Source organism: Panthera pardus, unplaced genomic scaffold (genome assembly GCF_024362965.1).
Source record: "Panthera pardus isolate Hobbes unplaced genomic scaffold, ASM2436296v1 HiC_scaffold_20, whole genome shotgun sequence".
Taxonomy (NCBI): domain Eukaryota; kingdom Metazoa; phylum Chordata; class Mammalia; order Carnivora; family Felidae; genus Panthera; species Panthera pardus.
In genome coordinates this window covers 18,270,757-18,289,022 of record NW_026526766.1, presented here as the reverse complement: position 1 = coordinate 18,289,022, position 18,266 = coordinate 18,270,757, and the positions used below count along the sequence as shown (strand labels likewise).

Below are 18,266 nucleotides of genomic sequence, written 5' to 3'. Positions count from 1 at the left end.
TTATCAGGTAGAAGGCAGATGGTGGGGGGGGGGGAACAAAATGCCAACCTGTATCTACAGTTGGGTTGGGTTGATGATAAAGTGCTATTTATTCAGGGCCAGCCTAGCTTGTCAGCAACATAAGAGCCGTCACAGCACATGACTCCCTGCGTAGCTAGAAGACAATAATAAATTATCTCCTATGCAAACAGCACCGGCATAAAAGCAGAACAGATTCTGCCTCCCAGATTCCCGAGGATTCTCACTCATTCCCTCGTTTGATTCGGTTTTAAACACGATCCTCCTGACATCCTAACGCCAGGAAGATCCACTCTGGGTTGGACAGTTCTATGAGGGTAGGTAGGACACAGTCGTTGATGATCTCTGTTCTGGAGATACTGTAACATGCAACGTGCCTAAGGGAGTCTCATAAATCTTTGCTTTATTTTTTTTTTTCAATCCTTGATCGTATGGATTTGGGGGCCACCCGGAGGAAAACTGGGAGAGTGTCACCCCACGGAGCTTGATCCTAAGAACCTCTTGAGGTACATAATGAAAATAGAGGATCTGAGACCCAATACTGGACCCAATAAATAAGAACTTGCCACACAGTGGCTCAGAAATACACCCCCCTTCCTGGGGTGACTTTTATGTTGAAAATGGTATGAGGAACCAGGAGCCGATGGTGTGAGTTAGTAAAAGTCCCAGTAAAATGACCACGTTGAAAGGATCCAAAGACAGATTCTCATAGGAAACCGTATCGGTGAACAAATGCCTCCCTTCTTGAAATTGCTTTCCCATTTCCGATGCACGTTTGAATCCCCCAGGATTTTTTGGAAAATGCAGTTTCTGTTTCAGTAAGTCTGGGGGATGGCCCGAGCCTCTGCATTTGAACGTGATGCTGGTGTTGACAATGCTGTTGGACTTGAGTCCAGCAAGATCCCAGAGCCGTCCTTTTCACACAGAAGAATCCAGACAGATTGAAGCTCAGCCAACAGTTTTGAATAGCAAATGTTCCACAAGTATGGCTTTGAATAGTGCTGAATGTAATGAATCCTAATCTTGTGCTCGGATACCGGTAAAACCTGCCTTCTTTTGTTCCAATGACCTAGCTGGGAGTCTTGTGACAGGTGTTAGGAAATGTGAAAATCTCTTCGAAATAAATGTTGGACCTTCTTTCAAGGGCTTATAACTGCATATGGGGGATTTTATGTACACAGTGAAAAAAATATTTTGAAAGGAAAATTGTTGAGCTTTTTGGCCAAAGCCTTCAGTCTGGAGGATGCAGGACGGGGCAGAGACAGAGGAAGAGAGAGAGAATCCCAAGCAGGCTCCCTGCTGTCAGCGCGGAACTCACAAACCGTGAGATCATGACCTGAGTCGAAATCAAGAGTCAGCTGCTTAACTGACCGAGCCACCCAGGCACCCCAATGTCTGCTTTTATAATTCTTGATGGCAGAAAGCTCAGTGCGGAGGTTGTCTTGAGGGATAATGATGATCTGAAATAATTTCATCTATTGAATGTACATTGTGTATAATAGGAGGTGCAACTTTAAAAAATATCTTAAATATTTACCTCTATTGTGAGTGAGTGGACTTTTTTTAAGTTTCTGTTTAAAGACTGTTATCATGACACTTGGACAATAAATAAAAAGCATGGGAACGGACACTATGCTTTTGGATACCCATGTTTCCAAAAGCTATTGTATTTGAACATCATGAATTTCATTACCCAGTCGGTACAATAGATCCTTAGTGTTCGGCAACAATATATCCTGAGAGCTTTGTGAGTTCCCCTGTGCAACGCTCTGTGACCAAAAAGTGAAACGGTCTGGTGAGACGCCTAGAGAGCCGGCTGCCACAGAAGGAGACAACAAACATTCCTTGAGGTGCGGACGCTGGTGACGGGCTGGGCCAGCACATCTGGCAGGTGTCTCATGTGGCCTCTCAGGGGCCTCAGAGACCTTGAGATTCAACTCAGCAGAATTACAGATTACATGCGCTACAGGTATTCTAAGCAGCTGGTAAATAATCTGAGGCACAAATATGAAATCCACTAGTTTCGAGAAGCTACCACATACAAACAGTAATCTGGGCGCGGAAAATACCTGCACCTACGTGCGGTGCCCTGCCTAGCTCTCCCTAAGTGGCTGAGGAGGGGGTGCCTGGCTCTTTCACTTCTGATGCTATGTATTTCTGCATTGCTTTGATACTTTGCCAGCGGCGTGCATAGTGCTGATGACTTTTGTAACAGAACAGAAATCAACAGAGTCCTTTGTATCTCCTGTGCACGTGTATCTCCTGTGCACGTCCTGTGCACGTGGTGGTGATTTTCACTGAGTAGCGCAACAGACTATATATGATGATCGAATATATATGCTGGATAGAGGTTTATGTAGCAAAGGCAGATTTTGTGGGTAAGTCTCTCTAGTCGTTCAAAAACATTTTTCTGAGCAGCTCGTATGTGCCAGGCATTATGCCTAACCGACGGTCTTTACTGCTCTTCTTTAAGAAAGAGAGACGACTCTGCCAACAAAGTGGTTGTCACTGCAGTTCATAAACCTCAAAGAGACGGGCACATTTTTGAAGGTGATGTGAGCCACAGGTCTGGGTGCTCTGTAGCACCATTATTCATTCCTTTTCTACAATTATTCATTCCTTCTTAGCTGCCTCTTAGAGCAAGAAGATGTGACGTCAGAGTCCTTCCATAAATCTCCCAGACTTCTACCCTGGAATAAAAAGCATACCATTAACTCAGCTAGATTCATCCTTAGGGATTCTTCTTGGCGTTGTAATAATCATTGGGAAACAATTACAAATAAAGAACAACAACTTCCTCCTATTTTTCTAGGGATAGGTTGTAATAACAGCAGCCTTTCCTACATGCTAGGAACAATACAAGGAAAAGTAGTTTTTACAAAGTTAACATTCAAAGAAATATTTTAGGGGAAAAAAACCCTGTTGAGATATTTGTTCCTTGTCTGAACTACCTTAATAAGGGCCAAGACTCCTTCCTTTCCCGGGTTAGGAAAACAAACAAGCAAAGGTCATTTTAAGCCCGAGCACGAGAGTTTGCAAGCTTGTGTGTCCATCTTGCTTGTGTCTGATAATGAATATCTGTCACGAAATATCGCAACGCCGGACAGATTGGTGGCACAACTCCCCAAAGCCAGGCAGTTGGCATTAATATCAAATTGCCTGTTGTTGTTTCAGAACTGTACGTTTCACAGCAATATCAGCAGCGACTTGAAAGCATTTGCAGACAAGTTCGGTTTTGACGTCCTCATCCTCCTGGCCAGCTACCTGTCGGAGGAAGAGCAGCCGAGACGACAGATTGCCGTGTACTCCCAGAACCTCGAGTTGTGCAGTCAGGTAAGGACCTCCTTCACTCGGGCCCATTTCACTGCTTCCTAACCTGGTGGCTGTCACAACACGCGGTGGAACGTGGGAACGCACTGGTGGCCCAGAGAAATGGACCCAAGAGATAAGGCTCAGGAGTGGGAGTTTTAAGAAATGTTGGGGGTAGGGGCGCCTGAGTGGCTCAGTTGGTTGAGCGCCAGACGTCGGCTTAGGTTGCGATCTCACGGTTCGTGAGTTTGAGCCCCATATTGAGCCATGTGCTGTCAGCATAGAGCCCGCTTCGGATTCTCTGACCCCTCTCTCTCGCCCCCTTCCCTGCTCACCCTGTCTCTCTCAAAAATAAATAAACATTGAAAAATTAAAAAAAATAAAACAAAATACTATCAAAGAACAAGAAAGAAATGTTGGGGGTATTTTGCACATTGGGCCATTGACTGATAAAAATGTTTCATTCGCAATGCTTTCCTTCAGAGTTTTAGTTTTTAGTTTTATTGCTATATTACCAAAAAAAAAAAACCCGCCTAATTAAAATCGGCAGTGAGATAAATATCGGCCCTTTTTAAAAAATTGCGGTGTAATGGAAACACAACATTGTATTAGTGTCTGGGGTACGACATAATGATTCGATATTTGTGTATATTCTGAAGTGACCACCACAGGAAGTCTAGTTAACATGCATTGCCATACACAGTTACAAAAAAAAGTTTTTGTGTGAGGAGGACTTTTAAAATCTCCTCTTTTAGCAACTTTCAAGTACACAGCACACTATTTTTAACGATGGTGGCCATGCTGTACATTACATCCCCAGGACTTACTTGTTTTGTAACCGGAAGCTTATACCTTTTGACCCCCTTCACCCCCACCCAGGGCGTGTTATTTTATTTTGTTTTTGTTTTATTGCATGGTATTGTATCGTATTGTATTTTAATTCTATTCTATTCTATCTATTTTATTTTTATTTTTTGCCTTAAGTTTAGTTGACAGGTGTGGAACCTAGTGGTTCCACAACTCCATGCCTTATGCTGTGCTCACAAGTATAACTCTGGCACACTAATCCCATTGACTATATTCCCCGTGCTGCACCTTTGATCCCTCGTGACCACAAAAGGCCTTTTAAAAGATCCCCGTATCTGTTTGTCTTCTAGACTAAATCCGAAAAGGGAAAGAGCGTATCTTTTTTCACCCAAAGAAGGGCAAGTCCTCCTGTGGATGATGTTTGCTTAGGACTCCTGTTCGGTCATACGTAAAAAGGTTTAGTCCCTGTCTAAATACCTATTTGGTGCCCAGTGTTTAGTAGCTGGTGACCTAATGCTTTAATCAAAGTTGGCTTGTCTCCGACTACTACAATTCTGACTGGTTAATTAGCCAGCTCCTCTCGGTTGACAACTGAATTTTTTAACCCAACGTTTTGGAAATGATAGAAGAGGTAGACAAAATTAATCAAAATAGGGCACTGGAATGCCAAACTGGGTGTATTTAAGAACTAATATGAGAACCTACATGATTCATTATAAGACGGACGACACGAATGTCGAACAGTTTTCTCGCTAATCTTTCCTCATTAACGGATTAGACACCGTTAATCTATCTATTAACGGATAGACATAAACAGGTCTATCCGCAGGTGGCTACAGCCAAAGTCTTGACTCCTTTCGTGTTCTACATCGTCACTCTCTGTCCCCCGAGAGATCCATCTTGGCTGTAGTGCATGTGACCGTAGGTACTCACGGACTCTCCGTGCATTCTCCAGTCCAAAGATGCAAGAGCCCCTGCTCCTGCTACAGATGTTTTCTACCCTCCCTTCTGACCTGACCCTCACACATCTGTGCGTTGCCTCACCAGCCTGTGGCTTTGTCAGTGCTTTTTGTCTGCACTGGGTTCCAAAGCTCTATTTATCTTTGGTCACTGGTTTCCTAGGGGCAGACTTCTATCTCCTAAGCCTCCACCATGGTGGTTTTCAAATCACTTTTAGCAGCAAATCGGTTTAAAAATTGGTTAATCTAAAACAGACAAAAGTGGGAGAGCAGGTAAAGGGATCAGACCCCCTTGAGCCAGCTCTGCCCTGCCTCCCTCTCTTCTTCCCCACGGGCTTCCCCAGCCATCACGTGAGAGACGGTTCCACTGAGCAGAACAAGGTCAAGACTACTCTAGACAATCCCTCTGTGTCCACGTGATCACTGTTGATGAAAAGTCAGCCTCTGCAGAGTTCAAAACGTAGCTCCTTTAGTTGTTAACTACAAGTTATTTAACCTTGCTGGGTCTCTGTTTGATCATTGGCAAAACGGGGACAAAGGATCCCTACCTTGTAACAGAATTATTTTGAGGATTAGAGAAGATAATGCACATAAAACCTTTAAACTGTGCCTGGCATATGGAAACACTCAACAAGTGTTCATTATTATTATCATCATCACCTATGTGATGATGACAATAACAAATATATTATTACTATTGTTGTTGTTCCCGCCACTGACCCCGTGGGGCCATTTCAAAAGCCCGATGTGCCAGATTTCCCTGACATTTCCTAAACAAATCATAGAGCTGCAGCCCGGTTCTGGCCTCACACCAGCTGTCACACGTTCTCTTGGCCTCCCAGGTGAGCTTTGTCTGTTCCAGGCTCCCCGTCGATGCTCCCTGGGGCGGGAAGAGACCGTTGGGGCCCCCGAAGTGCTGTTAGGAAGTTCCACCTCTGGTAGCTTTCTCTTCCCTATGTTCTCCTTCCCCTTACGAGGCTTCCCGAGGCAAAAGCAGGTCCCCGGTGCCTGGTCCTAAACAAAAGCCCTTTGTCCACCTGATTGCCCCTTATTCTCACACGTGTTCCCCTAGTTCTCAGCAACCAGCATTGTCTCTGCTTTCTGCAAACTTAACTTGCACTCCCGTTGGAGGACGGTATCGTATTACGACAAGGAAAGGATTTACGTGGTGCAAATCTCTTAACCTGTAACTTTCAGAAGCAAGCAAAATTGAGCAGTGGGATTTTGAGTTCAAAGAAGAGCCAGTTGGATGGGATTGTAGAAAGAGCCGGTGGTATAGTAAGTGGGACTTTCCGTGTCTTACGTTACGCAGTTTTCAGTTGTTTGAGGTCTTCTTTGTAGACGGATGAACCCAGATCAATTTTCTATTAGGAAAAGTTAAGGAAGATGCAAGGAGTGCCTGAGTGCTCACACAAACCCCTGTGCCTCCCTGACAGATCTGCTGCGAACTGGAAGAAAGCCAGAACCCTTGCCTGGAGCTGGAGCCCTTTGAATGTGGCTGTGATGAGATCCTGGTGTACCAGCAGGAGAACCCGTTGGTGACCTGTGATCAGGTGCTCCTTCTCGTCAAGGAAGTCATCAACAGGAGGTGTCCAGAGATGGTCTCCAACAGCCGGACGTCCTCAACGGAAGCCGTGGCAGGCAGCGCCCCACTGTCCCAGGGATCTTCCGGGATTATGGAGCTGTATGGTTCTGACGTAGAGCCACAGCCCAGCTCCGTGAATTTCATAGAAAACCCTCCAGATCTCAACGATTCTAACCAGGCTCAGGTGGATGTAAACATCGACCTCGTCAGCCCAGATAGCGGGTTGGCCACCATTAGGAGCAGCCGTTCATCCAAGGAGAGCTCGGTTTTCCTCAGTGATGACAGTCCAGTGGGAGAAGGTGCCGGGCCTCACCACAGCCTCCTCCCAGGGTTTGACTCCTATAGTCCCATCCCCGAAGGAGCAGTCCCAGAGGAGCATGCCCGGTCTGGAGAACACAGGGAATCCTTTGACCTCTTCAACTTTGACTCAGCAACCATGGCTTCTGGGCAGTCCCAACCATCTTCTCATTCTGCAGACTACTCTCCTGCAGATGACTTCTTCCCCAATAGTGATTCATCAGAGGGACAACCCCCGACGGGGCCTAAAGAAATCAATGGCATAGGGATGGACACGTCCAAATATTCATCCAGTTCACTTTTGTCAGAGGCTGGCAAAGACGACCTTGTGGAATTTGATGAGGAATTTGTTCAGAGACCAGAAAGTCCCAAGGATAACTCTGAAAGAAATGCGAGCCTGACAGCTTTTGTGGGAGATAAATCTCCTTCACCAGAAAGGCTGAAAAATATTGGAAAGCGGGTCCCACCAACACCTATGAATAGCTTTGTAGAAAGTTCACCATCCACGGAAGAACCAGCTCTACTCTACCCAGAAAATGTGACCCCAAAAGCAGTAGACACGGGTCACATAGGGCCGCCTCAGACCCGCGCACGGTGCAGCAGCTGGTGGGGTGGCTTGGAAATTGACTCTAAAAATATTGCAGACACATGGAGTTCTAGTGAACAGGAGTCTGTCTTCCAGAGCCCCGAGTCATGGAAAGACCATAAGCCAAGCCCAGTGGACAGGAGAGCCTCAGATTCTATATTTCCACCAAAGAGTCTCGAATTCCCAAAGTCAAGTCCCTGGGAGTCTGAATTTGGTCAGCCTGGGCTGGGCAGCCATAATATTCAGGACCAAAATGAGGAGCACTTACAGTTTCAGAACGTGCCCACAGAGAAATCGAATCTGCCCAGCGCTTCTCCTCAGGGGGCACACCACCTGATCGAAGACTTTGCTGCCTTGTGGCGTTCTGATCGCTCTCCCACGGCGATGCCGGAGCCGTGGGGAAATCCCACGGAAGGTGGGGAACCAGCCGCTGCGGTGTCATTCCCAGCCTGGAGTGCGTTTGGTAAAGAAGATGGCACCAAAGCTTTGACAAATACCTGGAATCTGCACCCAACGAGCGGCGAGACGCCTTCTGTGAGGGACCCGAGGGAATGGGCCATGGCAAAAAGTGGGTTTTCTTTTCCTTCGGAAGACAATTCACCCAGTGAGGCAAATAACGAAGCACCCCCAGAAATCTGGGGTAAGAAGAACCACGACTCCAGGGATAATATCCTTATATCTGGAAACCCCAGATCCGATCTGGACCACGCGTGGAATACTTCCAGACCGACAAAGGAAGATCAGAATGGCTTACTGGATCCAAAAATTAGGGGGGAGGTGTATGAAAAGGTAGACTCCTGGAACCTTTTTGAGGAGGGTATCAAAAAAGGAGGGTCAGACGTCCTGGCACCTTGGGAAGATTCCTTCTTATACAAATGTCCCGATTACAGTGCATCCAACGTAGGGGAAGATTCGGTGCCCTCCCCCTTAGATACCAACTACTCCACATCTGACTCCTATACTTCACCAACATTTGCTGGAGACGAAAAAGAAACAGAAAACAAGCCATTTGCCAAAGAGGGACGTTTTGAGTCACAAGATGCTAACTCTGCCACAGGGGAGACTGAAATGCCTCCCGAGTCGCCGCAGCAGCCACCTAGAAACCGAATTAGTTCAGGTCCCGGGAACCTAGAAATGTGGGGCTCACCGGATGCAGATACCAGTTCGGAAACAAATGTCACTTACAACTCCGAGAAGGATTTACTCAGGACGGAGCCCACAGATGATAAGAACATCTCCATGGAGGATGACATCGGGGAAAGCAGCCTGTCCAGTTACGACGACCCCAGCATGATGCAGCTGTACAATGAAACAAACCGACAGCTCACGCTTCTGCACAGCAGCACAAACTCCCGCCAGGCGGCCCCTGACAGCCTCGACTTGTGGAACAGAGTGATTCTGGAGGACACGCAGTCCACTGCGACCATCTCCGATATGGATAATGATTTGGACTGGGACGACTGTAGCGCGGGGGGTGGCAATCTCCAGCGAAGGTCAAGCACAAGGATACATGACTGAAAGCGCTGAACCGGAGACCCGATTCTCGGTGAGACAGCTGGAGCCATGGGGTGTGGAGTATCAGGAAGCAAATCAGGGGGATTGGGAACTCCCCGCATCTTCTGAGCACAGCAAGGACACTCCTGCCAATGGATATCACACACTGAATGAAAAAAGTGGACAGCTGATCGCAAACAGTATTTGGGACTCCGTCATGAGAGATAATGACATGTCTTCGTTAATGTTACCAGGCCCCTCATATGTCACAGATTCTGAACAACACAAAGCTCCTTCTGGAACTCCCAACTCATCAGAAAAAATTAAGGACAGTTGTATCCCAGACATGCTAGAAGCCTCTGGAGCCAGTGAGTCAGGTGCCCTTGATCCTGATAAGCAGGACACGTGCAGAGGAACCCTGCCACATGATGCGACATCCTTGGCAACCAACTTTGAGAATCCAGGGCATTTTGGACCCTCAGATCCATGGAGAGGTCCTAGCTGTGGACAAAGCGAAGGTGAGGAGGAAGGCCGTGGAGCCACTGCTAGGGAGCACCTCCGTGAGGAGGAGATGACAGACAGAGCTTCGGAGCAGTCTGGAAAAGGGCAAAGTGACCGGGAAGGCTCTTCCCCGGTTGCATCCGAACATCAAGAAATCTGCGATGAATCCGGCAAAATCAACTCTCTCTCAGTCCCTTCCAGCCCTCAGACTGAGGAACCCCGGGAGATTTTAGAGCACGAGAGGGGGTCTTACAATCCAGGTTCCTGTGATGTGCGCGCAGAAGTGTCCACAAATGACCTGCGGGCAGAAGAGACCTGTGACAAGCACCTCCCGTATCACAGAAATTCAGATGACGCCACTGACACTTCCAGTGGGCTTGGGCTGAATTTAACAAAAACTGTATCTTTACCCGAAATGAGTCTTGAGAGCACTGAAGTGTGTAACGTTCTGGAACCAGAGAGAGTGAACCCAGAGCCACGCCATGAATGTCCCCAAAGCCTTGACATTTGGGATGGCTCTGTAGACAGTGATGTGCAGGTCAGTGTCCCAAATTCCGAGATTACTAAGAATCTTGAAGTTGAGAGTACTGAAAACAGCCTTCCAGGAGCTTCTTCATCAGGAAATTATCGCAGAGATAGTATTTCTAGTGAGTATACACATTCGAGTGCATCGAGTCCTGGCCTAAATGATTCCTCAGCTCCACTGCCTTCCTGGGAACACGGACCCAATATGGGGCATCAGGAGCGGAATCAAGATGATTGGAGCAAACAGAGTCACCAAGAATCTGAACTAATTACTACCGATGGCCAAGTAGAAGTAATTACTGAAATGGAGGACCCGGACAAAAACAGAATGGACAGGTTTGAAAAGAGCTTAGACCTCAAGGTTCCTAAATTTTTAGAGATTTGGAATGACTCAGTAGATGGTGATTCCTTTTCCTCTGTATCCAGCCCTGAAACAGGCAAATGTTCTGAGTATTCCGAGGCATATCAGGAAAGGTATGTAGTGGCTAGCCAGCAGGAGAAAAATGACCATGACCTTCCTAAAACCGTGCAGCCAGAGGATGCCAAGTTCATTTCAACAAGTTCAGGTTCTGATGACGACAGCATAGGTGATGAAGAGTCAGTGGAGAAAGAGGTCCATTTGGGCACTTGCCAAGTTGCTCAGAGCGACCCCAGAGCTTGGGATTCAGTGAATGAACCTAGTAAGTTCTTGGCCACCGCTGATCCCAAGTCTGAGGAGTGTCCTGCGTACGTAAGCAATTCAGAAGCAAGAGAGAACAAGCCAGACCCATTCTGTGACAACCAACAAAGCAGCCCCGATCACTGGAATTTCTCACCGCTAAAGGAGACCAAACTACAGGTTACAGCAGTGGATACAGAGATGAGATCTTCTCCAGAAACGGGGAAGACGGGAGAGACCATCTGGCAGCTATCTCCCAAAAGCGAATCAAAGAATGAGAATTATTCCAAACTGGAAACACTTGGCTTCTCAGCTGAGCGCTCCGAGCGGTGGAATGCCTCTCTACAAGAAGGACGACCGATGGAGAGCACATTTGAAAGGGAATTGCCCAACCCAAGTAGTGTGTTAGAGATGAATTCTTCAGGATACCACAAAGTGAGTCCCTGGGGAGTACCCACCCAGGGTGATATTGAACCCATGGAAACGCATTGCACTCAGCCCTTCGGTGATGAACACCGGTCACCCTTTCTGGAGAGCAATGAGGAGAACTCCCATGAGCAACTCTGGAACATTCAACCGAGACAGCCAGACCCAGAAGCGGATCAGCTTGGCCAGCTTGTGATATTGGACCAAATCAAAGAAAAGGATGCTAGAGAGCAAACCTTCTTGTCTTCTGCTGGTGAACAGCTGACTTCCGAAACACCTACCCAAGAGCAGCAGTGTCAGAATACAGCGCTGTCCGTCTGGGATCAGCCAGACGCAACGTTTACTCACACAGATGAAAATGAATGTGTCATATCTAATGTTTTGACTGTGGAGTGTCAGGAAACAAATTGGTGGGAAGAAGAAAAATCGTACCCCAGTGAAATAACAAATTCCAGCATTGCCTCAGAAGATTTCCCGGCTGTCAGTTCTTCCACCCAGTTGATAAAGAAGTCGGGCTCTGAATGGGATGTCTGTCCTCCTAGGGAGAGCCCCGAAGGCACATTTGTTCCAGATATTTTACATGGCAACTTCCAGGAGGGTGGGCAACTGGCCTCAGCTTCGCCTGACTTGTGGATAGATGCTAAGCAGCCCTTCAGTTTGAAAGCAGATGGTGAGAATCCAGATATACTGACCCACTGTGACCGTGACAGCAATTCTCAGGCTTCCAACAGCCCTGATATATGCCATGATCATGAAGCAAAGCGAGAGACTGAACAGCTCGTCAGGGCTGGAGTGGGACCGGAAGGGGAAGCCAGTGAGTTATATCTCACCGAGCCAAAGATGGATGAAGAACCCAATCGGGAGCCTGGGCAGGAATTTGTCCCGTACGATTCAGAAGTATATTCTGAAAATGTAATCCCACTGCCTCCGATCAGTGATCAAGTGAACATAAGTGGCTCATCTCAGCCTGCCTCTCACAGAGGTTCTCCTGAACCTTCTGAAATAAATGGTGAAGGCAATACAGGTTTAAAAGCAGCAGACAAAGTTGCTGCCCCAGGTGTAGCACCGGCTTTGGAACTCGTCGACAGAACAATCCCAATGACGGAAAACGTGGGGACCGGTATTTCTGTAACTCTCCAGGAGCCTACGATGGACAGCAACAGCTTGTTGGTGTCAGAGGGCCTCTCTCCTGAGAGTCAGACAGATGCAGGAGCCTTGTTGGACGAGGAGCAACTTTTTGCTACTGAGAATTCTGCCACGGTTCCTGACGCCCCGTTAGCTTCAGACACTTGCCTGGACATAAGCGAAGCTGCCTTTGACCACAGCTTCAGCGATGCCTCAGGTCTTAACACATCCACGGGCACAATAGATGACATGAGTAAATTGACATTATCTGAGGGCAATCCAGAAACGCCAGTTGACGGGGATGCAGGGAAGCAAGAGGTCTGTTCGTCTGAAGCCTCGTGGGGTGATTTCGAATATGATGTCATGGGCCAAAATATCGATGAAGATTTAATGAAAGAGCCTGAGTATTTTCTCTATGGCGGTGACCCTCCCTTGGAAGAAGACACCCTGAAGCATTCGCTGGCACCTTACACACCCCCCTTTGATTTGTCCTATCTCACAGAACCTACCCTTGGTGTCAAAACAACAGAGGAAGCCGAGTCTCCAGAGGATGAGTCTCTAGGGGCCGAAGCAGCCGAGATGCTGCTTTCCGCCCTTCCTGATCAAAAAAGCAAAGAAAACCACGCCGAGACCCCCAACAGACAGCCTGGACAACTGGTTGTCCTGCATATTCATGAAGACCCCGAGTCCGTTTCTTTGCCAGCAGGAGCCCACCCCAACCTTGAGTTGTCTCCGTCCAACATCGACTGGGAAGTAGAGACAGATAATTCGGATTCACCAGCAGGTGGAGACGTAGGACCACCAAATGGTAAGAAACAACCCATTCCTCCACCCCCAGAAACTGCTGTTTTCACGCAATTAACATATTTGTCAACTGAGCTTTTCCTACCAACGCGGGGAAGAGAGGAACTAACTTCATTTGCAATGCATGCCTCCCCTAGTCCTGTGTCACAGCAGTCATAATGTCTGCTGCTCCTGTAATACCTTTCTCAGAGCCTATGAGAAAATGAAACAGCTCTCCAAAAAAACAAAACAAAAAAAAACCCTAAAAAAGTTCTTAAATCTCTCTCTCCTTAGATGGGGCATTTGCAAAGATCACACATCTCATGATGTGTTCATGAAGGCTTGTTCTCCTCTTCTCTCCTTCACCTTCCACTTCTAGGTGCCAGCAAGGGAATATCAGAATTGGAAGAAGAAAAAAGAATTCCGACCCAAGGGCCTGAGCAGGTAACAGCGGAATCCAGGGAAGAAAGGTACACAGAGAGGAATGAAGATAATCACGCGGCACACATGGGTTACATACTCGTCAACCATGAAGAAAATTCACCCGCAAAGCCAGAGGCCTTCGAGGCAAGAGAAAACACATCTGAATTAGACGAGTTTCACTTAGGTTCTGAAGAAGAAGAGATGCCAGGAACTCAGCTGGCCGGCTTCCCGGATTCATGTCAGCTTGCCTCTTTAAATGAAAGACAATATCATTCTGCAGAGAGACTGTCTCCCCAAGGTGAGAAGAGATCGGCTCTTGAAAGCCCTGGGCAAGACCAGAATTGGATGGTCTTGGGCCATAGCGAGGTTGGTGACCAGTCGTTGGAAGCTAGGAACTCAGGGCCTGGATGGGCTGGCCAAGCTGTGGAGTCAACCTCTGATTGTGGCGTGGGCGAGGGTCCCCAGATGCAAGTTCTAGGAGGCATGAAGCCTCTGGAATCCTTAGCCCTAGAGGAGGCCTCTGGTCTGGGCAGCCAATCGCGGAAGAGCAAGAGCTGGGACGGGGCTGACCCGGATGCAGTTATGCTGCAGGCTGTCGCCCATGACAATGAATGGGAAATGCTTTCACCACAGCCTTCTCAGAAAAACATGATCCTTGAAACGGAAATGGAGGAGGAGACAGAGTTTCTTGAGCCCGGAACGAGGAAGCTGAGACCGAATGGGTAAGCAGAAAGCTAGATTTATTTATTTTTTCCTGAAAAACATCGTATTCGAAAACTGGGGAAATGGTGAAGGCCTGTGGAATACGAAGAATACGTGGATGATAGGAGCTTTGCTTCTATGTATTGCAAACCCTCAGGAGAAGCAGCTGCTACGTGGCCACAAAGACAATGATACTTTGTGTGTGTGTTTAGCCAAAAAAGCCCCTTCAGTGTCCACCCAGAGTCTGTAACTTACCCTTCCAATCCTTCTTCTTACACCACCTACTCAATACCTTACTCTTACCTTACCTTACCTTACCTTATCTTACCTACTCTTACCTTACTCTTAAACGGGCATCTGGAACCAGAAAGGGGAGGGCAGTTTGCTCACAGTATCTCACTTAATATTTCCAACACCCCTGAGGCGTTGGGTATTATTCCCTTTATTTTGCACACGCTGGTGAGGGCACCTCGAAGAATCAGAGTGAACCCTCTGGGCTTCAAAGGTTTTTCACGTCCAAAGCCAATAGTTTTCCAGCAGACACACTGCCTATCTTACATAAAAGGCACTTCTGATTTTCTGCGATATCTACCTGACTCCTTGGGGCTAAGGAGACGCCTCAGCAGGCTCAAAAATCTCAGTGGGAAACCCTCACTCCCCAATTGGCTGGAAGATTGGCAAACAAGTGATTCATTCGTTCGTTCGTTCGTTTGTTCGTTCATTCATCATATGGTGTCTGAGCATCTGCTTCGTGCGAGTTTCTGGGCAGCTGGTGGATATATAGCAGGGAACAGGATGTGATCTCTGTCCTCAAGCTCCAAGGCCCTGTTGATACCAATGAGGGTTGTTCATTTCTTTTCATTTGTCCCGATAAAGCCCTCTTGCTCCCAGGGACAAAAGGGAAAATGTGACCAGTAAAGGGGAAGGTCATCTTTCCTCTTTAAAAATACAGTGGAGGGGCGCCTGGGTGGCTCAGTCGGTTGAGGGTCCGACTTCGGCTCAGGTCATGATCTCGCGATTCGTGAGTTCGAGCCCCGCTTCGGGCTCTGGGCTGACAGCTCAGAGCCTGGAGCCTGTTTCAGATTCTGTGTCCCCCTGTCTCTCTGCCCCACCCCTGCTTGTGCTCTCTCTCTCTCTGTCTTTCAAAAATGAATATACATTTAAAAAAAATTAAAATACAGTGGAAAAGAAGGTATCTTTTTCCTACTCATTTAGGGAGTATAAAGAACTATGCATACCATGTACTCACTGTGAGTCGAAGAATCCAGATTCCAGCCTGGCTCTGCCATGACTGGTTACGTATTTTAGGATTAACCCTACGCTCAGATTTCGTCATGCATAAAATTGGTGGGTTGGGCTGGAGGATCTCAAGGCTTTCTTCAAGTTTCCATTTGTGTGAACTTACTTTGTGTGTAAACAGACTGTGTCCGGGAGAGCTATGGTGTTCACAAACGACATTTCCCCATGAAAGGAATACAAAAAGCAAGAAGGAACAGCAGGGGTAGAGAGTAAGGGTTGGGAAAGTGCCACAAAGAGTTAAAAGCTGGTCTTCAAGTGCAGCTTCGGAAACCCGGACCTCTTCAGTTGGCCTCATCTTTCTTTCTCCCTGTCAAGCTATTTCCTTCCCGAGAGACCCCAGATCCGTTATCTGAAAGAGAGTAGCAGATGCATCCCAGCAGCCCTGCTGGCATTGTTCTAGATTGAGCTAAGAACTCAGGCAGCCTGGGCTTGGCTGAGCTGTGGTTGGCATCTCGTCTGCGTTTTGCACGTGTCCCCGCAACCCCGCAGATGACCCTGTTAGGTGTTACCATACCCCCCCTTTCTTTCAATACAGTTTCTTGGCTCATAGTTTTCTGCTCAGCCCCTGCAGTAATGAACATTTTCTGACGACCGGGGGAGGGGGGCAGAATCTCCTGCTGGCATTTGTATTACCTTTTGCGTAAATAGTTAACTCTCAATGTATTTAAAAGCTTCCCCTCTGTGCTAGGTTTTGAGAGGGTGCAGAGTTGTCTGAAACAGTGATTCTCTAAGTAGGGTCCTAAAATCGGCAGCCTCCGGGTGCCTGCCTGACTCAGTCAGTAGAGCATTCGACTCTTGATCTTGGGGTCATGAGTTCAAGTCCCACGTTGGGGGGGTAGCGACTACAGAAGTCAAAAAATAAACCCAGCAGCCTCAGAATCACCTGGCGCTCGTTAGGAATACGAATTACTGAGCCCACTCGAGGCTCTTCCTGAACCAAGAAGTTGAGGTGGGGTCCAGCCATCAGTGCCTTAACACAGGTGATTCTGCCGCACGCTTAAGTTGGAGAACCCCTGGGCTAAAACTTACTCCCAATGGGAGGTGACAGTTTACGAAGGGAATCAAACACAGGTGAAGAGGTGGCTAATAGTGTAACATGTAAATCAAGATAGTTAATGACCAACACATGTATAAATATGTATCACGAGCACTTGTCAGGGAGCACCGAGCCCTGTATATTACCTGTCTATTACCATGGCAGGAATCACACAAGGAAGGAAACTGATGTTCGGAAAGTTGAATCACTTGCTGTGGTTTCCAGTTAGAAAGTGAAGAAGCTGGGATTTGAATTTAAATCTTTCTGTGTCCAGGGTGTGTGCCAATGCTAGTAAACTAAGAGGGGGGAGGCATCGGGGCACCTGGGTGGCTCTGTCGGTTAGGCATCTGACTTCGGCTCAGGTCATGATCTCACAGTTTGTGGGTTCGAGCCCCGCGCTGGGCTCTGTGCTTACATTTCAGAACCTGGAGCTTGCTTCAGATTCTGGGTCCCCCTTTCTCTCTGCTCCTCCCCCACTCTCCCTCCATCTCTCTGTCAGAATTTAGAGAGGCATTTATACAGGGTGCTTTCGTGGAGGAGGAATAAGGGGTGGCCTGTTATCCAACAGCATCAGGAGGCAGAGTGTCCAGGGGCCCCAATATGTTAAAGGGCCCCTGCAAAACTCTGAAATGCTCGATACGTTAAAGGGCCCCTGTGAGACTCTGAAATGCTTTTAAAACCTAAAGAAAAAAATGATTATATTCCTGTGTGGATTATAGTTTTTTCTACCAATGCAGGTGTAAAATAAAAGTTTTGGGTTTTTTTGACTGAAGGAAGGAGCTCATGAAGGTAACAGTGCCTAAGGCCCAGCAAAGTCATACTGTGGCCATAAGAGGTGTAATTCGGGACAGGTGTTAGAGGAAGGTCATAATCTGGAAAAGCAAAGAAGAGGGTGAGAGGTCAGCCAAGTTGGCTAGAAAGAGTGAGGGGAAGGAAACCATGGACACAGGAAGGTAATCCCAGAAGCAATATAAGATAGTCCTATTTTTCCTACTAAAAATCTGGAAACATCTGACACAGAATTTGATCATAGGACAGGATCAAGACTGTCCTGAAAAAAAAAAAAAATTGGGTTTTCAAAATTGGGCGCCTACGTGGCTCAGCCCGTTAAGTGTCTGACTTCGGCTCAGGTCATGATTTCATGGTTCGTGAGTTCGAGCCCCACCTCGGGCTCTGTGCTGACAGTGCGGAGCCTGCTTGGGATCCTCTGTCCCTCTTTCTACCCCTCCCCTGCTCTCTCTCTCTCTCTCAAAAATAAATATTAAAAAAAAAAAACCACAGAAGTGAGCTGATAGTGTATGCAACATGATGTTTCAGCCACAAACTGGCTTCTGGCCCTCCCCTCCCCCAGCTGCACCCCCTCACTCAGCTCCCACACCGTTCTGAGAGCAGCAAGCCACATTGTCAAAACGCGAGGAAGCTTTAGGAGGTGGCTTTTCCCCTTGTACTCCACTGACTGCCTCTTGTTAACAAAACTTGTTATGAGTGTGGGAGGGAAACTCTCCCTTGAGATTTTCAGCACCGTGTTCTGGTTCCCAGGCCCAGTCTTCCCTCTTCCCAGAGACTTTGCCAACACCCCGGTCACGCTCCAGCAGTACAGCCGCCAGCTCAGAATCGCACAGCAATTCCCGAGACAGGGATGGGTATGCCTGATCTTCCCGATGTGGTCACAGAGAACATCGGCACAGTCGTCTGCAACAAACACAGTTTTCTTAAAATGAAGAGCCATTTAT

At 47.5% G+C, this 18,266-nt stretch overlaps 1 protein-coding gene across 1 annotated transcript in view; it reads left to right on the top strand.

Moving 5' to 3' along the window:
- The window catches only part of PRUNE2 (prune homolog 2 with BCH domain), a 272,917-nt gene that overhangs the window by 179,347 nt on the left and 75,304 nt on the right, over positions 1–18,266 (top strand). The window contains 4 exon segments of the mRNA XM_019463559.2: positions 3,193–3,351; positions 6,530–9,031; positions 9,033–13,098; positions 13,453–14,218. Coding sequence (XP_019319104.2) covers positions 3,193–3,351; positions 6,530–9,031; positions 9,033–13,098; positions 13,453–14,218 — 7,493 coding nt within the window.